At 34.1% G+C, this 17,528-nt stretch overlaps 1 protein-coding gene across 1 annotated transcript in view; it reads left to right on the plus strand.

Moving 5' to 3' along the window:
• The first annotated feature begins 2,918 nt into the window (after positions 1-2,918).
• LOC124357386 (CLIP domain-containing serine protease 14D-like) overlaps positions 2,919-17,528 on the plus strand; it is a 51,820-nt gene continuing 37,210 nt past the window's right edge. Inside the window, exon 1 of the mRNA XM_046809141.1 lies at positions 2,919-3,002. Coding sequence (XP_046665097.1) covers positions 2,933-3,002 — 70 coding nt within the window. The 5' untranslated portion in view covers positions 2,919-2,932. The remainder of the gene's footprint in view (positions 3,003-17,528) is intronic.

Genomic DNA, 17,528 nt, shown 5'->3' on the forward strand with positions numbered 1-17,528 from the left:
TGCTGCGTCAGGCTTTCCGTTTCTGCTGGATTTTCCCTTTCAACCCTGAATAAGTTTTTTGACAACGGAATGGCTGAAATGCGCGACTTTGCCTATCCCTCCAGTAGAAGGAGTTTCCAGAGCATGAAATGCCTACACCAACTAGGATCACTGTTTGTCCAGAAAAAACACTCCCTTCCACAAGTCAAGTGTCAACACCATCAACTTTCGGAAGTCCTCAGTCAACTGCAATTGCACCAAGTCTTTTTTGATGATCCGTTACCGTGCACATCGACCAAAGCTTCCAACTCCCTTTCTGGCATACGCTCCTTTCTTGAGTTCAAATAAGAAGGTTTATAAGCCTGCAAATCAGAAAAAACCCAGGGAAAAACAACATTCAGAAATTCCTAACTAGCACTCCAGTTAAAATAAAACTAGAAGCTAATGCAGAAAAGAAAAAACTAAAAGAAGAACTGAAAAAAAAAGAGACTGACCAAAAAAAACCAGAAAGTTGTTCAAAGTTTAGCTTTGTCTCCTAAACTTAATAAAAGCAATGGGCCTACTGCCAGTAAGGTAAAAAAGACCAAAGTTAGGCCTTATCACAAACTAGAGAAAAAGCGTTTGGGACACATCAGATGAATCAGACATAGACCCTTCAGCCATCCTGCAATGATGACGAGTTTGACGATGTAGACAGAAGTGTAATCGATCTAGACGCAGTTGAGGGGGCGCCCAATGAGTTGTGTGGTTTTTGTGGAGATCATGGAAAAAGACAGGGAACTGTGGTACAGATGTATATTGTGCGGAAAGTGGTATCACGCAGCATGCACAATGAAAGAATCAGCTAAAGACTTTATTTGCGAATTCTGTAAATACTAAAATAATTTTTATCCTCTTTGTTTAAAAAAATTATCTCTTTCATATTAAAAATATCTCTTTGTAACCAAAAACATTTTATATAACCATTTTAATACTTTATTCACTATAATGTTTTACTTACACACTGTATAATAAAGTGTTTACTATAAATGGTGACTTTATTCCACATTCCGATATGTGCTCAAAACGCGCACCATTACCCAACCCACTGCGTTACCATTACCCTACGTTCGGGCAATTGTGCGCTCTTGCATACTCTTAGAAAAATAAATGTACATAGTTTTGCCTTAGGGTATTTTATTTTCAAAAAAAACACCAGTGTATAGTATGATAACCACTTCAACTTTTGGTGTAAACGGATGACACAAAATAAGCCATTAAAAAAAAATATGAAAAATATTTTCCCTTAGGTGCGCACAATTCCCCCACTCTCCCCTACACAAAGTAGTAATGTTACCTTGATCTTATCAGATAAAAATTTATTTTTGAAAAGTTTTTGAAAAGTCACATAAAAATGCTGTAGTTTGCAAAATTTATTTTAATACATTTATTGAAATTTTATCAAACATTTTTAAATTATTTTATCATATAAGTAAGAAGGAATTGCACAATGTCGTGCTAATTGTTAATCTTAAGAATGGCTTGAACAATTCGGCCAATTCTATATTCATTAAAACCAGAGGAAGGTTTATGTAAAGAGAAAGAATAGAAAACTTGCCTGGATTATTTTGTAATTCTGAAATAATTGTAGTATTTATATTTCCTAATCCAAATTGGCACCTAACAGCTGTTAACACTTTCAGCTAATATTCAACAAATTAGCTGAAACATTTTGTTAACATTTAAATTTTATAAAATATTAAGTTATTGTACAGTAGTTTTACACTTTGACTGCGACAGACACCGTACAGTGCAGAATAGAAGGGAGAGTAGCGGTCTCTTCAGTATAGAGTCGCAGTGATGATGTTAATGCTTTATAATAAACTATTAGTCCAGAGCTTAGAACCAGTTTGCATAATAGAAGCATGAACTTTGATTTTCTTGAAATCAATAGAGGAATTTCCTTTACAAAGAAATGAACTGTCAGCCGCACAAGTTTGGGTAGAGGTCAGAATGGGATAGTATCAAAAAAGTTAAAAATATTCAACAATAATTTTCCTCAAATAAGTGGTGACTTGTATCTTTATCTAGTTTTTGGTGCTGATATAACTATCATTTATGCATCAAAAGGTTAGTTTTTCAATGTGTTAACTTAAGGGTTTCATATTTCAAACCCTTTCGGTAATGTCTCGGTTCGACATCCCCCAAAACTAGCTTGGCTGACAATCAATTTATTTTTTAGGAAAAATTCCTTTAATGACTTAAAAAAAAACCAAGTTGTGTGCTTATGAAATGCAAATTGGCTCTCAGCTCTTGGATTTAATTTATCATGACAGTTTTCTGTAGTCATTAAATGTCTCATCTTACTGCTTCAGCAGTCGTATCATCAGTGTGCTAATAGGAAACACTAAACAAAAATAAATTGTTCAACCAAACTTATTTAAAAATTTCAAACTGAATGAAACAAAATATACAAATAATTTGTGATTAGCTATGATATCTTTGAATAGCCGCAGAACCTTTATTCTGTTATGACTGCAGTGTCTTGAAAAATCCAAATATAAACTAAAAATATTGCCAACTGAGGTTCTTGATTTTTTTCAAAAGTTGTAATTAATTTCTTGTATCTCAGAAGAGTTGACATATTTTTCTTAGAATTACGTTTCTTTCCTTTATTGTTACCAACTGTATACTACTTTACACAAATTGTTTATTATTGATCAGACGTTCAACCGATTTTTCGCAGTTAACTGTCAAGAATTATAAAAGTAAAACTGCTCGTCTGTTTAGCAAAGGCAGAGAGGATACCACCAACAGGAACTGTTTTATATATGTGCTGATATGTAAACAGTTGAGTGGTTATTGCAATTAGGACATCCTGCAGGTAACAGGATGGCCTTTGTCCAGTGAACATCAAATTTATTCAATCACAGTATCTGTTGGGACCATCAGATCACATCACATATTCAGTACAATGATGGTGGGCTTTCACTGGATCATTGCTGTATGTCTCTTCAGTCATGCTGTGAAGGCATTGCATGATGGTGAGTGTGTACATTGTTTGACTATCAATATTTGAAATATCTTCACAGAATTGTCAGATTAGCTAAGTTGAAAGAAATGTTATTATGAATACATAAATATGTGTTATGAAATATTTCAGAAAATTATAATTTTTTACATTTTCAAGTAGAAATTTAAAGCAAATAACAATTATTGTTATGCTATGTTTTTATTACATTTATACTGAAGCAATCTGGTACTGCAGATTTACAAGTCAGTTTTGCCAAAAAATAAAGAAACTACAAAGAAAACTAAACATTTAAAAAAGAATTGATTTTTGAACCTACAAAACCCCTTGTATCAGTCTTCATAAAAGAATCTCACATAACTTACATAGTTTTACTGTAAACACTTATAACCAACACAATTTTTTAACTTGTACATGATTTTCTTAGGAGTAGTTTTAATGAATCTACTAGATTTGGTAAATAGTAAAATAGAGACTTTATAATCTAAAATGAGGTACATTTCGTAAAGCTAGGAGAGGTATTCCATGAAAACCTGAGAAGTATTGCTTTGCTTATGTCTTGAAATATATGCATACAAATATTTTCAATAGCTTGATCTGTTTGTTCCGCTGGTTAAACTATGTTATCGAGGTATACCAATACTTGGAGTACAGGTGGTTTTTTAGGACTACTGATATATTTTTGTAAAATATCTGCAAGTTGTATTTGACAGAATTGATCATGTAATAATACTGGCCAAGCTAAATAAATGTGGTCTTTCCAACCATATATCAACTTTATTTAAGAGCTATTTTACACAAAAGAAACAATATGTCTGGTATTGCGGCTACAAGTCTGATTTGTTTGATGTCACATCAGGTGTGCCCCAAGGTGTTAATCTGGGTCCGTCTATTTTTAATATTGTAATTGATGGCGTCAAGGAGGTGGTTCCACATGGGTCATTTCTTCTATGTGCGGATGATTTGAAAATGTATAAAGTGATAAGAGTCATAGAAGATGCTGTATCTCTTCAACAAGATCTGGTAGCCATAAATGATTAGATCAAATACTCATAAACTTTCCTTTAATGTATCTAAATATCACGTTCTTACCTTTTCCAAAAACATTAGTACTATTCATTTGATTACAAATTAAATGGGAGGGCTAAATATAAGATTCAGGAAGTGAATGATTTGGGTGAAATACTTGATGCTAGATTGACTTTCGTTTAAACATATTATTAAGATCATTAGTAAGGCTTTCTGTAGTTTAGGTTTAATAGTAAAGGAATAAAACTGTCCAATATTGTGATTTTTTAATGGGCATACTTATTGTATTGCTATGATTTAACTTTAATATTTCAAAAACAAATCATTAATTACCAATTGTAAAAGGTACTATAAATCGAATACGCTTATGTTAAAAAAACTAGGCTCTAGGCATTCAAATACAACTTTATTTTAAAGTAAATTTAATTTGAAACCATGGTATAAACCACGCAGAGGGATTGATATTGCTTAAATCTGGCATGTGTAATAAATATACATGATCAGAGATTATATAAACCTATTAACAACTTTAAAAACAAGTATCTATTTGTTTTGAATTTTTCTAAGACCAATTAAACTAGGGAAAACTTTGTACTGTGAAATTGTAATTTTCCAGAGGCTAAGCATCATCAATTTTTAGGGACAGACCAGTTCAAATAGTATTATTCACACTCACTGGACAAACAGAAGTCAGCATGCTTTATTCATGAACTTTAAGTACAGAATTTGCGTCATAAATTAATAAAAAACAACATATACTATCAATAACAATAGTAAATAGAATGGTGAAAAATGTTTCTTCTAGAGGATCAAAATTCCTGTGATTGTCGCCATCCGTAAAACTCAGTCATGGAGTAAAATGGGTGGTCAAGAAGCCAGTTCTTCAGCAAGTGACGAAACTGTTGAATGCTTGCAGTCTTCAGCTCTGGAGGAAGGACATTCCACATTCTGGCACCTGCATAGCTGGGTTTCTTCTCAGTCATTGTGCGATGGTGTGTAGGAAGGCTGTAATTGGCTGACTGTCTTGTGCTGTAGTCATGAATCTGAGCTGCGGTTCTTATGGGGCTTAATGATTTTAGATGTGAGTATGTTACAACTTCCAAGATATACAGATTTACTACAGTCAGGATTTTTAGGTCTTTGTATTTGCTTCTGCAAGTTTCTCTTGACTGGAGATCTCCAAGTATTCTTATAGCACGTTTTTTGGGAGCAAGAGCACTCGTTCTAGATTACCCCTTGTAGTTGCTCCCCATACTTCAATACCATAGCGTAAATGGGTCTCGAACAGGCTGTAATAGGCGATCTTGGCTGTATCCACGTCACAGATGTTCTTAATCCTGCGAATTACAAACAGGCTTACACTTAGCTTGTTGCACAGGAGATCGATGTGGGGGGTCCAGGAGAGGCTTTCATCAATTGTTACTCCCAAGTATTTGGCAACAGTAACTTCTTCAAGGTCAGGTAACTTGCCTACAGCCTCTCTGTGCTTGCCTAAAATAAGTTGCTCTTAGTTTTTGTCTCATTTACAACGAGGTCGTTCCTATGGCAATACTGAATTGCCATGTTAAGAGCAATATAAGAGGTCACTTCAAGATGTTTTGGATTATTGTTACCCAATAGCAATACAGTGTCATCTGCATACATTAGTGATCTGCAATAGTCTTTTAGATATCTTGGAAAGTCATTGGTAAATAAAATGAAAAGTACTGGACCCAGTACAGACCCTTGAGGAACTCCCCGTGTGATGCTTTTTGGTTCAGATTTGATTTGTTGCATAATCCCCTTGCTATTATGCATAAGTTCAACCATTTGGCACCTCCCTGTCAGGTAACTGTGAAACCAGTTATAGGCAGTCCCTGTTACACCTATCGCACTAAGCTTAGCCATGAGGTGATCATGGCTGAGGCAATCGAAAGCCTTGCTATAATCTAGTAGAATAGCAGTGGTGGTGTTGCCATCTTCAAGTTGATCAATAAGGAATTCTACCAGACAGATTAGGGCGGTGGTTGTTGACTTGCCTTTCAGAAATCCATGTTGCTGGGTTGTAAGGAGTTCATTTGTCGTTACATGGTCTATGAGTCTGGTTAGTGTCAGTTTTTCAATTATTTTAGAGAATGTTGGAACTAGAGAAATCGGTCGATAATTTGAGGCTTGGGTTGGGGATCCCTGTTTGAACAATGGTAGACTTTGGCCATTTTTAGAGCAGATGGGAAGTTTCCAGACAAAAAAGATTTGTTTACTATGTCTACTATGGGGTCAATTAGCTCTTCTTTACAAGTTTTTAAAAGCTTTGCTGAGATTCCATCATAGCCTGATGAAGTTTTTGGTTTCAGACTATCCATAACTCGAGACACCTCCTGTCTGGTTGTTTGGTAGAGGTCTAATACAGGAATATCTGGATTTTCAAACTGGTAGTAACATTGCTTGGCCAGTAGTTTGTCCATTGTTATGGATTGTGTCATCAGCTATGTTGACAAAAAAGTTGTTCATATAGTCTGCCATCTTTATTGGGTCAGATGAGAGTGTACCTTGTATGTCAAGTTCAGTCGGGAGGTTTATTTTTTCTTTAGGTTTTCTTTCCGAGTTGATTACCCTCCATAAAGCTTTTGTCTTATTATCAGCTTCGACCACAGCGTTTTTTGTGGCCTGTTGTCTAAGTAGTCTTAATCTCAAGTCATATTCCTTTTTTATCGCTGATGCATTTCTCTTATGCTCTTCACTACCTGTTGCATTGTATTGGTCTTGGGCCTTAACCAGCATTCCTTTTAGGTGAATTGTTGTAGGGTCATTTAACATTAATTTACTTCGCTTTGGCATTGTTCTTGATTTAACCATCGGACAAGCCTCGTTCATTCCATCAGTCAGTATCTGAAGAAATCTGTTGTAGGCATCATTAACCTCCAGAGAACTGTAGACTTCTGTCCAGTCTTGTTGGCCGAGACATGTTTTGAGCTTATAAAGATTTCTGTTGTTTATGGTGCCTACGCTCCATGGTAGAAGGTGCCTGGAGTTTTGTGCTGTTCAGCTTTAGTGTGCATATTTGGCATGTGTGATCGGAAATTCCTGTGTTAATGACATGAACATCAAGCTCCTCTTGTGGGAGGTTTGTGCAAACACAGTCAATGGAGGTTCTTGAAGTTGGTGTAATCCTTGTGGGTGGTAAATCGAGTCTCTCCATATCATGGCTTTTTAGAATGTCTTGCATTAGGATGTAGTCATGCTTTTTATCTAGTGAATCTATGTTAATGTCGCCCATGAAGATGACACGATGCTTTTCTGCCTGTATTTTTTGAAGGATCTGAGCTATGATTTCCAGGCCTTGAATCAAGTTTCTGTTTGTTCTGTACACACCTATAATGAAGGTGGTAATTTTTCCTATTTTGATTTTAATGACTGCCACTTCACACAATAGCTCAATGCACTGGTCATGAACATTTATTGCTTCAATTTTCTCCTGAAGCAACTCTTTTGCATAGATGGCAACACCTCCTTTTAAGAAAGTTGTCCTGCTGAATTCTGCTACTAATTTGTAGCCGATCAGTCTTGTGTTTAGCAGGACCTCTCTTTTTTGTCCATGTTCTGTTATGATGACTAAGTCAGGGTTTGTTGTGTCTAGAAGGGCATTCATCTTGTCAATTTTGTTAGAAATTCGATCTACGTTCTGATGTAGCACGGTGAGAGTTTTGCTACTTGAAAGCCTATTGTTTTTCTTTTGTAAAATTTTGTTTTGAATCGTTTCAATATGGGGTGAGTTTTGTCTAAAAAACTACTTTTTTTCCACTAAAGGGGTTGTTTTTCGTTGAATTCAGAGCTATTGGCAAGATCGCCCTGCAGTAAGGTAGGCTTAAGTGTGGTGCAGGATTCCCTCCAGTTTGTTATTAAGTCCTTGTAGAAGTCTATGTGCTTTATAAAAAACTCCTCATGACTTTCATTTTGTAATCTTTTAAAAGTATTCATTGGTGGGGTTTTACTGAGCACAGAGCCTCTTTCAGTGATTTTATAGGCCTTATTGTCTGATGGAATAGGATTTTTAGGTTGATGATTTAGACTTAAACTCAGAGATTGTCTGTCTTTCCCAGTCTCAACTTCATCCAGTTTGTTGGTCGGAGTTTGTCTGTCTCTCCCAGTGTCATGTTTATCAAATTCATCATCACCTGCTATTATAGACAGTTTTTTTGTCGGGGTTTGACTGATTCCCCCAGTCAATTCTGTTGCCTGTGGAGTTGTCAAGAGGCTAGAGCTCCTTGTCAAAGCTGTTATAGACAGTTTTTTTGTTGGGGTTTGGCTGATTCCCCCTGTTGATTCTGTTGCCTGTGGAGTTGTCGAGAGGTTGAAAATTCTAGTCTGAGCTGTTGTAGACAGTTTTTTTTGTCGGGGTTTGACTGATTCCCCCAGTTAATTCAGTAGGCTTTGGAGTTGTCGAGAGGCTGGAGTCTCCTGTCAATGATGTTTTGGACCCTGAGTCCTCTGTCATTAGAGGTATCGTGATGGCTATGTTTTTTACATTTCTACTAAGTTCTATAATGGATTGCACCATCTGGTCCTGTTTCTCTTTAATGAGATCCAGATCTAGGAGGAGGGTAACATTTGTTGGAGGTGAGTTTATATGAATAGTTTGGGTTCCAACATCTACAGAGGTTTTTATAACATTAGTGTGACTTTTTTCTGCTGAATGTTTAAGTTTGGCAATTAATTTTTCTTGCTCATTGATTTTAAATGAGTAGTTAGTGAGAATTTCAGATTGTTTAATGTCATGTTCCTCAAAAATTGTTTGGACATCAATTTTATCTTGTTTAGACTTACTAAGTTGCTGTTCCAATTCTTCCATTTGACTTAGTAGAGTTTCAATTTTTTGTTCATATTTATTCTCCCTTGTAGCGAGTTCTTCAATTTTTGCTTCCATACAGAGTAAGTTAGTTTTAAGTACAGTTACTTGGCAATTCAAATTATTGTTATTTCTCTTGAGATCAATATTTTCTTGTAATAAAAAAGATCCGGCTTCGGCAGCTAGTGTCAGGGATGTTTCTAAATCCTGTTCTTCCAATTTTCCATGGTCCTGCAGTTTTGTCTTCATTTTTTCTAACTTAAAATCTACAAGAGAGGAGTTCAAGATATCTGGAGAGCTATTTTGAATGTTACTACTTCCAGGTCCTTGAATCGGACTACTAAGGATGTCACAATTTGATGAAGTTGAGTCATTAATTTCTACTGTAGGACACAGTTGTTGGTCACCTCTACATAGAGTGCATTTCCATAAGTCAATTTCGTCAGCACCCCATTTTTTCAAGTTCTTCTCAAGTATATTCTGACATCCTGCATGATACCATTTTTGACATTGACCAGTGCATTTTATTCCTGAAAACCTAACACCAATGTCACAGGTGCCACACGGGTATTTTGGAGGCATTTTCCCAGAAAAGTATGAAAAATTGTGTAATTTAATATAGGCTTTCCAATTGTGGTTTAATTGTCAGAGTATAAATGAATGAATTACTGTATATTATTTGATTTAGATGTGCTAATCAACTGCTTTGTCAGATAGTGAAAAAAATAAGAGAAGTTTGTCAAAAACACATAGACCTAAAAACTCTTGATTAAATGGCAATCAAGTGCCGTGTCAATAGTATGAGTACAGCAGCTGGCTGTATTGCTGTAGGTCAGTGCTGACAATGCTGACAAGGTGTCTGGGTCACTGGTCTAGTTACAGGTGGCCAAGCAGCTGTGTGCCAACGCTGTATGATGTGGAAGGAATATCACTGTTAGTTTGTGACTTGGCAGTGACGTCACTGTTATTTAGTTATTTCATAGATGAGTAATACACGAATTATATTTCATATTATTTTAAATCTTAAAAGGCTTATAAGTTTGGAGTGAATAATATAGTTGTGTGAAGTGTTATGCGTGATTATTGAGTCTTTAACTTGGCTTAATCTTGATAGTTTACTTGCTTGTTAGTGTTCAGTATTTAATTAAAGTTTCTTGATAAAGTTCTGAAGCTTCCATGAAAGAAAATATTTGATTTTTTAACTTACATGAGATCCAAGGTAAGTATTGTGCACAAGTAAATAATATTTTGTTGTATTATTACCACTTAAAATACACACTTTTCTTGGAGTTCACTTTACTGTGACTGTAGTCAGTCAGCCATATTTGTATCAATATTATGTAAAGTTTACAAGAATCAGTATCTGCTATCTCCATTGTATTTTTCGTTTCTAAAGGAGTTGGTGCAGGGCAATAATGTTCGTGAAGTTGATTGGCTTCAGTTATATCCATACCAGTTCAACTATAATCAACAAAAAATAAAAACGCTGTAACAAACCATGTTGTACACGTAGCAATAAATATATAATATTTTCTAAAGCATTATTGCTCAGATCAAGACAGACACATTGATATACAGATTAATATGGATCTCCATTGCTTAGTTTCCTCTCTGTCGGTGGAAGTATGTGTGTGTTTTTAACTAAAAAGTTATATCTTAAAACCTAATAAATTCAATCCTACCAAGTCTTGGTCAAATGTTTATGGTGGGAAGGCCAGCTGAAAAAATATATTATGATAATGTCTTTAATACTTTCAAAATAGTGGCTATTAAAATATTTTAACTTTGAACTACTTAAAAAAATCAGCAACTTTACTGAGGTATTGCAAAAACTACATTTTAAGTGCATTCTATCACAAATCTAATGACCAAACTTATATAAAATAACATACACAAAGATTTACTGTGACAAAACATGGTCGACATTGAGGTTCTCAGCGAGTAGTTCACCATAGAAAAATTGAATAAACAGCAGCTCCAGATTATCTTATGCCAATTGCACTCAGATCCGATTTTCTTCATTTGAAGTACATGAAACACTTAATATCTGTTTCCAAGTAACTTTTTTTCTCTAATAAATTAAGAATTATTGTAATTTATCAATAAAGAATGCCTGTATGAACAGTGGCAGACAAAACAAACTTCTTAGTTAATATAATAAACTGCTTTATTTACCATAAGGCTTAAAATGTTCACAATGTCTGTTAAAAAAAACTACATAAAATTGACTTCAGGTTATCTGTTGTATATTAAGAATAATAGATAACAAGCACAATCATACATAATAAATAACGCTTTTCTAGAAATAATAACATCAAAGATAAGTTATTTTATTGCAAATATATCTGATGGTCGTATGACTAAATTTTAATAAATAAATATGTCCTGAAACAACAGATATTTAAAAAAAATTCATTAAACGTGTGTGTGAACTAAATGCTATCTGTAGGTAGGCCTGAAACATGTATTTCAATTGTTTTGCATCTAAGGGTGTCGAAATTAAGAAAGCTAATTAATATTAAAAACAGCATTTATCATTAGTTTTACTTTGCTATTATTAAAAAACTTAGAGACAGAGCCTACAATGGGCTTTAATGACCTTTGCGTAGACTCAAAGTTGAAAATTGTCTTTTATGTATTATTAAGTCGTATGGTAATTTTGAAGAGAAAGTAGGCATATTTGAGAAACATATTATTTCATTGTTTATCCAAAATTTTAATCGTAGAGAGTAGCTTATGAGTGACAGCATCACAAGATTCAGATAAAAACTATTATATTTCTGATTAAATAAAATCTCTATAAGACAAATCTGCTTGTATTACTGGTTGAATGGTAGGGGTGCTAATTCAGTGACTGGGACATGTCCATGTACTGAATAAGCACCCCCATGCTGTGCTAAGCTAAGCCCAAGGGGGTGCTAAAGCAGCATCCTCGCAATTACTCAGCATGTTCAGTTTTTGTAGTCTCCAGTCCAGACGTAATTTGTTATTGTTTGTTTAAACTTGTTAGACATGAAGTTAAGGACCTGTCTTCTCTACAGCAAATTTGTTTTCATGTTCCCGGTATTAAAACTATAATCCACCATCTATTTCCTATACCTCTTTCTAGAAACTAATATATTAGCCAAATCTCCTACAGTCTCAATGATGTGTCTTTTCAATTCAATGGCTCAACATTGAGATATTTTAAACAATATTTTAAGTGAGTTCAGAAGGGTATATTTAACTGTGCTTTATATATAAATATTTATAAGCATAATTATACAAACCATAGTTTGGCATAACTTAGATACCATAGTTTTCATTCTATTTAATAAGTGATTGTATCCTTGTTTATTGCTAGTTGCTTTTTTTATAAATTTTTATGTATACTATTTGTATACATATGTATACTATTTGTATGTGTTGTTTTCAGTTTAATAGTTTTTGTTATGAATACTTTTTTACTTGCTTACAAGTGGTAGTTTTTAGTACTGCTCTGTTGTAATTAGGTTTTTTTACCTGTAAAAGTGTATGTAAATAAATAAGTTAACCCTTTGACTAGAAACCCTGCAACGCATTCAGGAGTGCCCTATCTGCCACATGCAGTAATCACGATTGCCGTGTGAAGTGCTATGACGCTACACAGTATTCATAATAATAATGTTTCGTGATGAATAATCTCGCTTGATTACGAATGCAATCTAGCGAAATAAATAAACAGTTTCAAGTAGTTTTCGTCGTTCCCATTAGATCGCAGTTGTTCTGTTATTTATTTCTTTAGACCCAATTTTATTGACAGTATGCAGGCTATATGACTGTATTCAATCAGTTGTTCCAAGTAATCAGCTGATTCTGTTTCTGTTTTCGTAGTGAATACAGGTTTTAACCTCACTTTTATGTTACCTGTTGCCTTGATTGTAAATGTTTTATTGTGTTTACTTACTTACTCTTACTCCTGTGGCCACTCGAAACCCAGATGGTTTTTGACCTCGCCAACAATTTATTGTGTTTACCGTGAGTAAATAAATGTGGTTGTTTGTGTAATTACTGATTACATAAAATGGCACGAGAAAGACTTACAGACGAATATTTGGCTAAGATGCTCCCCTGAGACTTACTGCTCGACATTTTCACAACACCATCCCTGCTACAGATAAGGACAAGCCGAAGACAGCATGCAATGTGTGCAGATAGACCAACGACGTTTCGCTTTATGTGTCCAGCTGTTTCTGCCTCTTTCATACAATCAAAGATTTTTGAGGAGACTTGTGTACTGTTACTAACCTGTACCTTAGTATGTTTATGAGAGAATGTTGAATATTTTATTTTATTCTCATATTTTGTAAATAAAATAACTTTGGTGCATAATTAGATTAATTTCTGTATAAATGCAACAAAAAAAATTAAATGTTTGAGTGTTTTTCATAACACATGTACTGTAGCAAACCCAAATCACCTAAAAAAAACCAAATCGAAAATTTAAAAACTCACTTTTTAGGGTACTCTTACTGAAGAAAAACCAATCAGTCAAGGGTTAAGCCAATAGATCTACATATCAACAAAAATTTCTCATATGAATGTTGTATGTTTTTAAGGCAGGATATTGCAATTTCAACAAGTACATCTCATTACCCAAAAAAATAATGTTATAGTTGAGGAAGCTGTGAGAATACATACAAATATCCCTATAAATGTGTAGATGGATCAGATTACAAAGATTCTTCACATTAAAATATTCATTTCTTGCAAATAAATACAAGTAAATGTACAATAAACATTGTCAAAATACAACCTACACCACATGTAATATGCATTGTAACTACAATGAAAAACATTAAAATTCTACTAATTAAGGTACGCTATAAATTACTAACATGTTAACCAACTAATAAATGATCAATAAATAAAATACCAAACCATTAATAAAGTTTTATCAAAAATAAAAACAATAGGATGTACTGTAATAATACATATACAGTATTTAGTCAAGAGTCATGAATACAAAGTACTGTATATTCCCTTTTATATACAAATATATTAAACATCCCCACACTTCATGAATTCTTGCTGATTTTGGTGAACTTGCTGCAATTTCAGGTACAACAGCTGGTGTTATCTCAAGTACACCACAACAGCTGCTTGACTGTTGCTCAGAGATTGTGGAGTTTCCTTGTACACTTCCTCAATAGTAGCTTAGTGAGCCAATTTTTGCCTCTTGAATTTAGGTGTAAGCCATGACGAGTGTACATATTTAATTTAATATCAACATATCTGTCTTAGGCTTACACTATTCACCTTCACAAGTATTAAATAGTAGAATAATGAGAACAGAACTTCCAGATTCAGTGACAAATCTTCAGCCTACGATTCAGAGCAATGTAAGAGAACTTTTTTTTTAACACGTTAACTGCCACCATAAAGAATTCTAGAGTTCCCTGTATGCCAAAATTTTCTGTACTCGTTTTCTATGTGATATTGTTTTTGTGGTGAATATAACGATATTTGTGTAAATGAAAACGATTTATGCAAATTATATGATATGGGCTGTGGGGTTTAAGTTTGGACTGATCGGGTCGTCAAAAAGTTTTTTCAGGCAATTTCGGTTGAAAAATAAATCTGCCGACAGAAATTTCAGTACACTTTTTTATTACTATATTGTGCGTGTGCAATGAAAGGCTGATTGAACAAACATTTCCAACTGCTTCCTGCTCACAGCTGATATGTCGTGTAGTTCACGCCAACTTATGTAACCTCACTTGCACTCGCTGCTTTCATTGTGGTTATTCGTTACATACATTGCAGAAGAACTGCTTCTTGGAACAGCTGTTTTCAATGCGTAGCTATTGTAAAAGAATGGTGTAGAGGTTACTGCTCAACGTAGAAGAAGTCATGTCTCGTATTTCATCAAAACGTTCAGAGAAAAGTTAGTGTGTATTCACTCTTGGGTTCAGACGACGAAATTCTGTCTGCAGTGCGTACAACGGGCCTTCACTACATTTCTGAGTCAACAACTTTCATTGGCAAGGGAAAAAACAAATGGAAATCAAGGAAAAACTGTAAGATTTACCACAACAAGGCTATGCGTTATGAAAATCCACAAGTAAACTTTAATCTGTAGTACAGAAGTATTAATCCACTTTTATGTATCCAATTAAAAATATATGTTGTTTCTATAAATATTGAAATATTATATATTATTTTATATCCAATAATTTTTAATATAAATGCTCCCAAAATAGTTTTTTCTAATTTCATTCACAAAGATAATGAGGTAAATGAAACGAGAATAATTAATAAAACAATATAATCACATCATAAAATCAATTAACGAAAGTATAGAAGAAAAATATATCAACAATTGGTAAAAAATAAATTTGCCGACCCGATCAGGAGATAAAAGTTCATAATATTGTGCGGTGTTTTAGTGAAGCCACATTTTGCGAAACAAATTCAAACAACGTTCTCTGTTCATTCTTGTATCTATTTAGAACATTTAGTCCACATTGTTGCTACCAGAGCCAAATGCAATGCTCGTAGCTGCAATAAAGTTAAACTATGTTATCGTCATGGTGAGGCCCGATCGGGTTGGCAATGCATAGTAGCAACAAAATATTTGCCTACCCAGTCGGGTCGGCATGGCAGTTTAATGTGTTAAAGACAAGGGAAGGAATAATGAAGGAGCAGCACAGTTTTAATTGTCTTAAGAAAAATCAACCTATAAGAGAGGAGATGAAACTGTTTTTCGAAGAAGGAATGTTAGTTACTGGCTAAAGAACAAAATTGTTAGGAAGGGAGAAACACCTGGTTGTATTAGATACTGAGGAGTGAAGATAATAAGCTTTGCGCTACACTTATCAAATTAAGAAGTCTCACACTCCAGGTCGTAATAGATACTGAGGAGTGAAGATGGTAATTTTTGCGCTACACTTACCAAATGAAGAAGTCTCGCACTCCAGGTCGTAATAGATACTGTGGAGTGAAGATAATAAGCTTTGCGCTACACTTACCAGATGAAGTCTCACACTCCAGGTCGTAATAGATACTGAAGGGTGAAGATAATAAGCTTTGCACTACACTTACCAAATGAAGAAGGCTCATACTTCAGGTTTTAATAGATACTGAAGAGTGAAGATGATAAGCTTTGCGCTACACTTAGCAGATGAAGTCTCACATTCCAGGTTGTAATAGATACTGAGGAGTGAAGATAATAAGCTTTACACTACACTTACCAGAGGAAGAAGTCTCACACTCCAGGTCGTAATAGATACTGAGGAGTGAAGATAATAAGCTTTGCGCTACACTTAGCCGATGAAGAAGTCTCACACTGAAGGAACTGACAACCAAGTTTTGTTCCTATAAGTCCTTCTTTGAACTTTCAAACATTTCAGTTCTGAATTACTTAAAATCAACCAGACTCTCTCTTTCTGCTTTACTGTCAGAGCATCTCATTATGGAAAACATATTGTTCCTGCTAAACGCTTGGACCTGTTAGTTTTTGAGAGAAGGTGTTTATAGACACAATATGTTAATGAAAACAAAATATTTTAATATTTTTCTTGTACTTATTATTTTAATTGTTCTGTTGTCATGTCAGTAGCAAATAAAGTATCAATTAGATTTATATTGATTTAATATTTTAATACATTTAACTGATAAACAGAAGCAGTGTTAATAATATTACTCATTCACTACTAGCCCATACACATGCTGAGTGCTGCACCAGTGGCCTGACTAATGGGGAATGAGTGGAATAGAACCCCTTAAAGTCCTTAAAAAATGTATATAACAACAATTTGCACTTCGACCATATTACACTTGTAATCAGTTAAAAATATGATAATCTAGACTTAAATAAAAATGATGGAAATCTTTGAAAAAATTATTGCCCAGTTTCAGTTGTCCCTATTTTTTCCAGTCGTTGAATCCATAATGTATGATCAACTCAGTAATTATTTTGAAACAAATAACCTCCTTTCTGAATCCCAATTTGTATTCAGGGCAGGCCGTTCAACAGCTGCTGCAGTAACTAAAATAGTTAGTGAGGCATTGCAGGCATTTGAAAATAAGGAGTCATTTTCTCTTTCTCTATTAGATTTGAGCAAAGCATTTGATTGTGGCCCATTAAATAGTATTTTTAACTGAATGAGACTTTTATGAAATATCTTTAAAGTTTATGAAAATTATTGAGTTGTACTTCATAAATTGTAAACACAGTACATAAGTTTAAGAGGGAAAAAATTATAAATTGATATTTCCTTAGGCGTTCCGCATGGTTCTGTCCTTGGATCCATCTTTTTCCTTGAAATAATTAACAATTTATAAAAAAAAGTTTGATATATTGACAATGAAATGTTTTCATGTAAACTCAGTGAACCCTGTTACGACAAAATAGATAAATTCAATTCAAGTTCAATTTTATAATAGTTTGCGGCAAGATCATTAAGCAGAAAAAGAATCATCCATAACTAACGCCTGATTACATGTAAGATTTAAAAAAATTAATAAAGAAAAAGATACATAAACTTTACATTTGACTCATTTAACTGTAATAGCTACTAAAGAAATGAATAATTTATAAGCGGTATTTAACAAACATTAAATTCAATCGTAGTAGTTTAGGTAAGAGGCTAAATTCACGACTTCCGTCTAGTCAACCTCATCACTGCGGGTGATTGCCTCTTCTTTTTGTCATATATATATATA

The sequence above is a fragment of the Homalodisca vitripennis genome, chromosome 3, assembly GCF_021130785.1.
Source record: "Homalodisca vitripennis isolate AUS2020 chromosome 3, UT_GWSS_2.1, whole genome shotgun sequence".
Lineage (NCBI taxonomy): Eukaryota > Metazoa > Arthropoda > Insecta > Hemiptera > Cicadellidae > Homalodisca > Homalodisca vitripennis.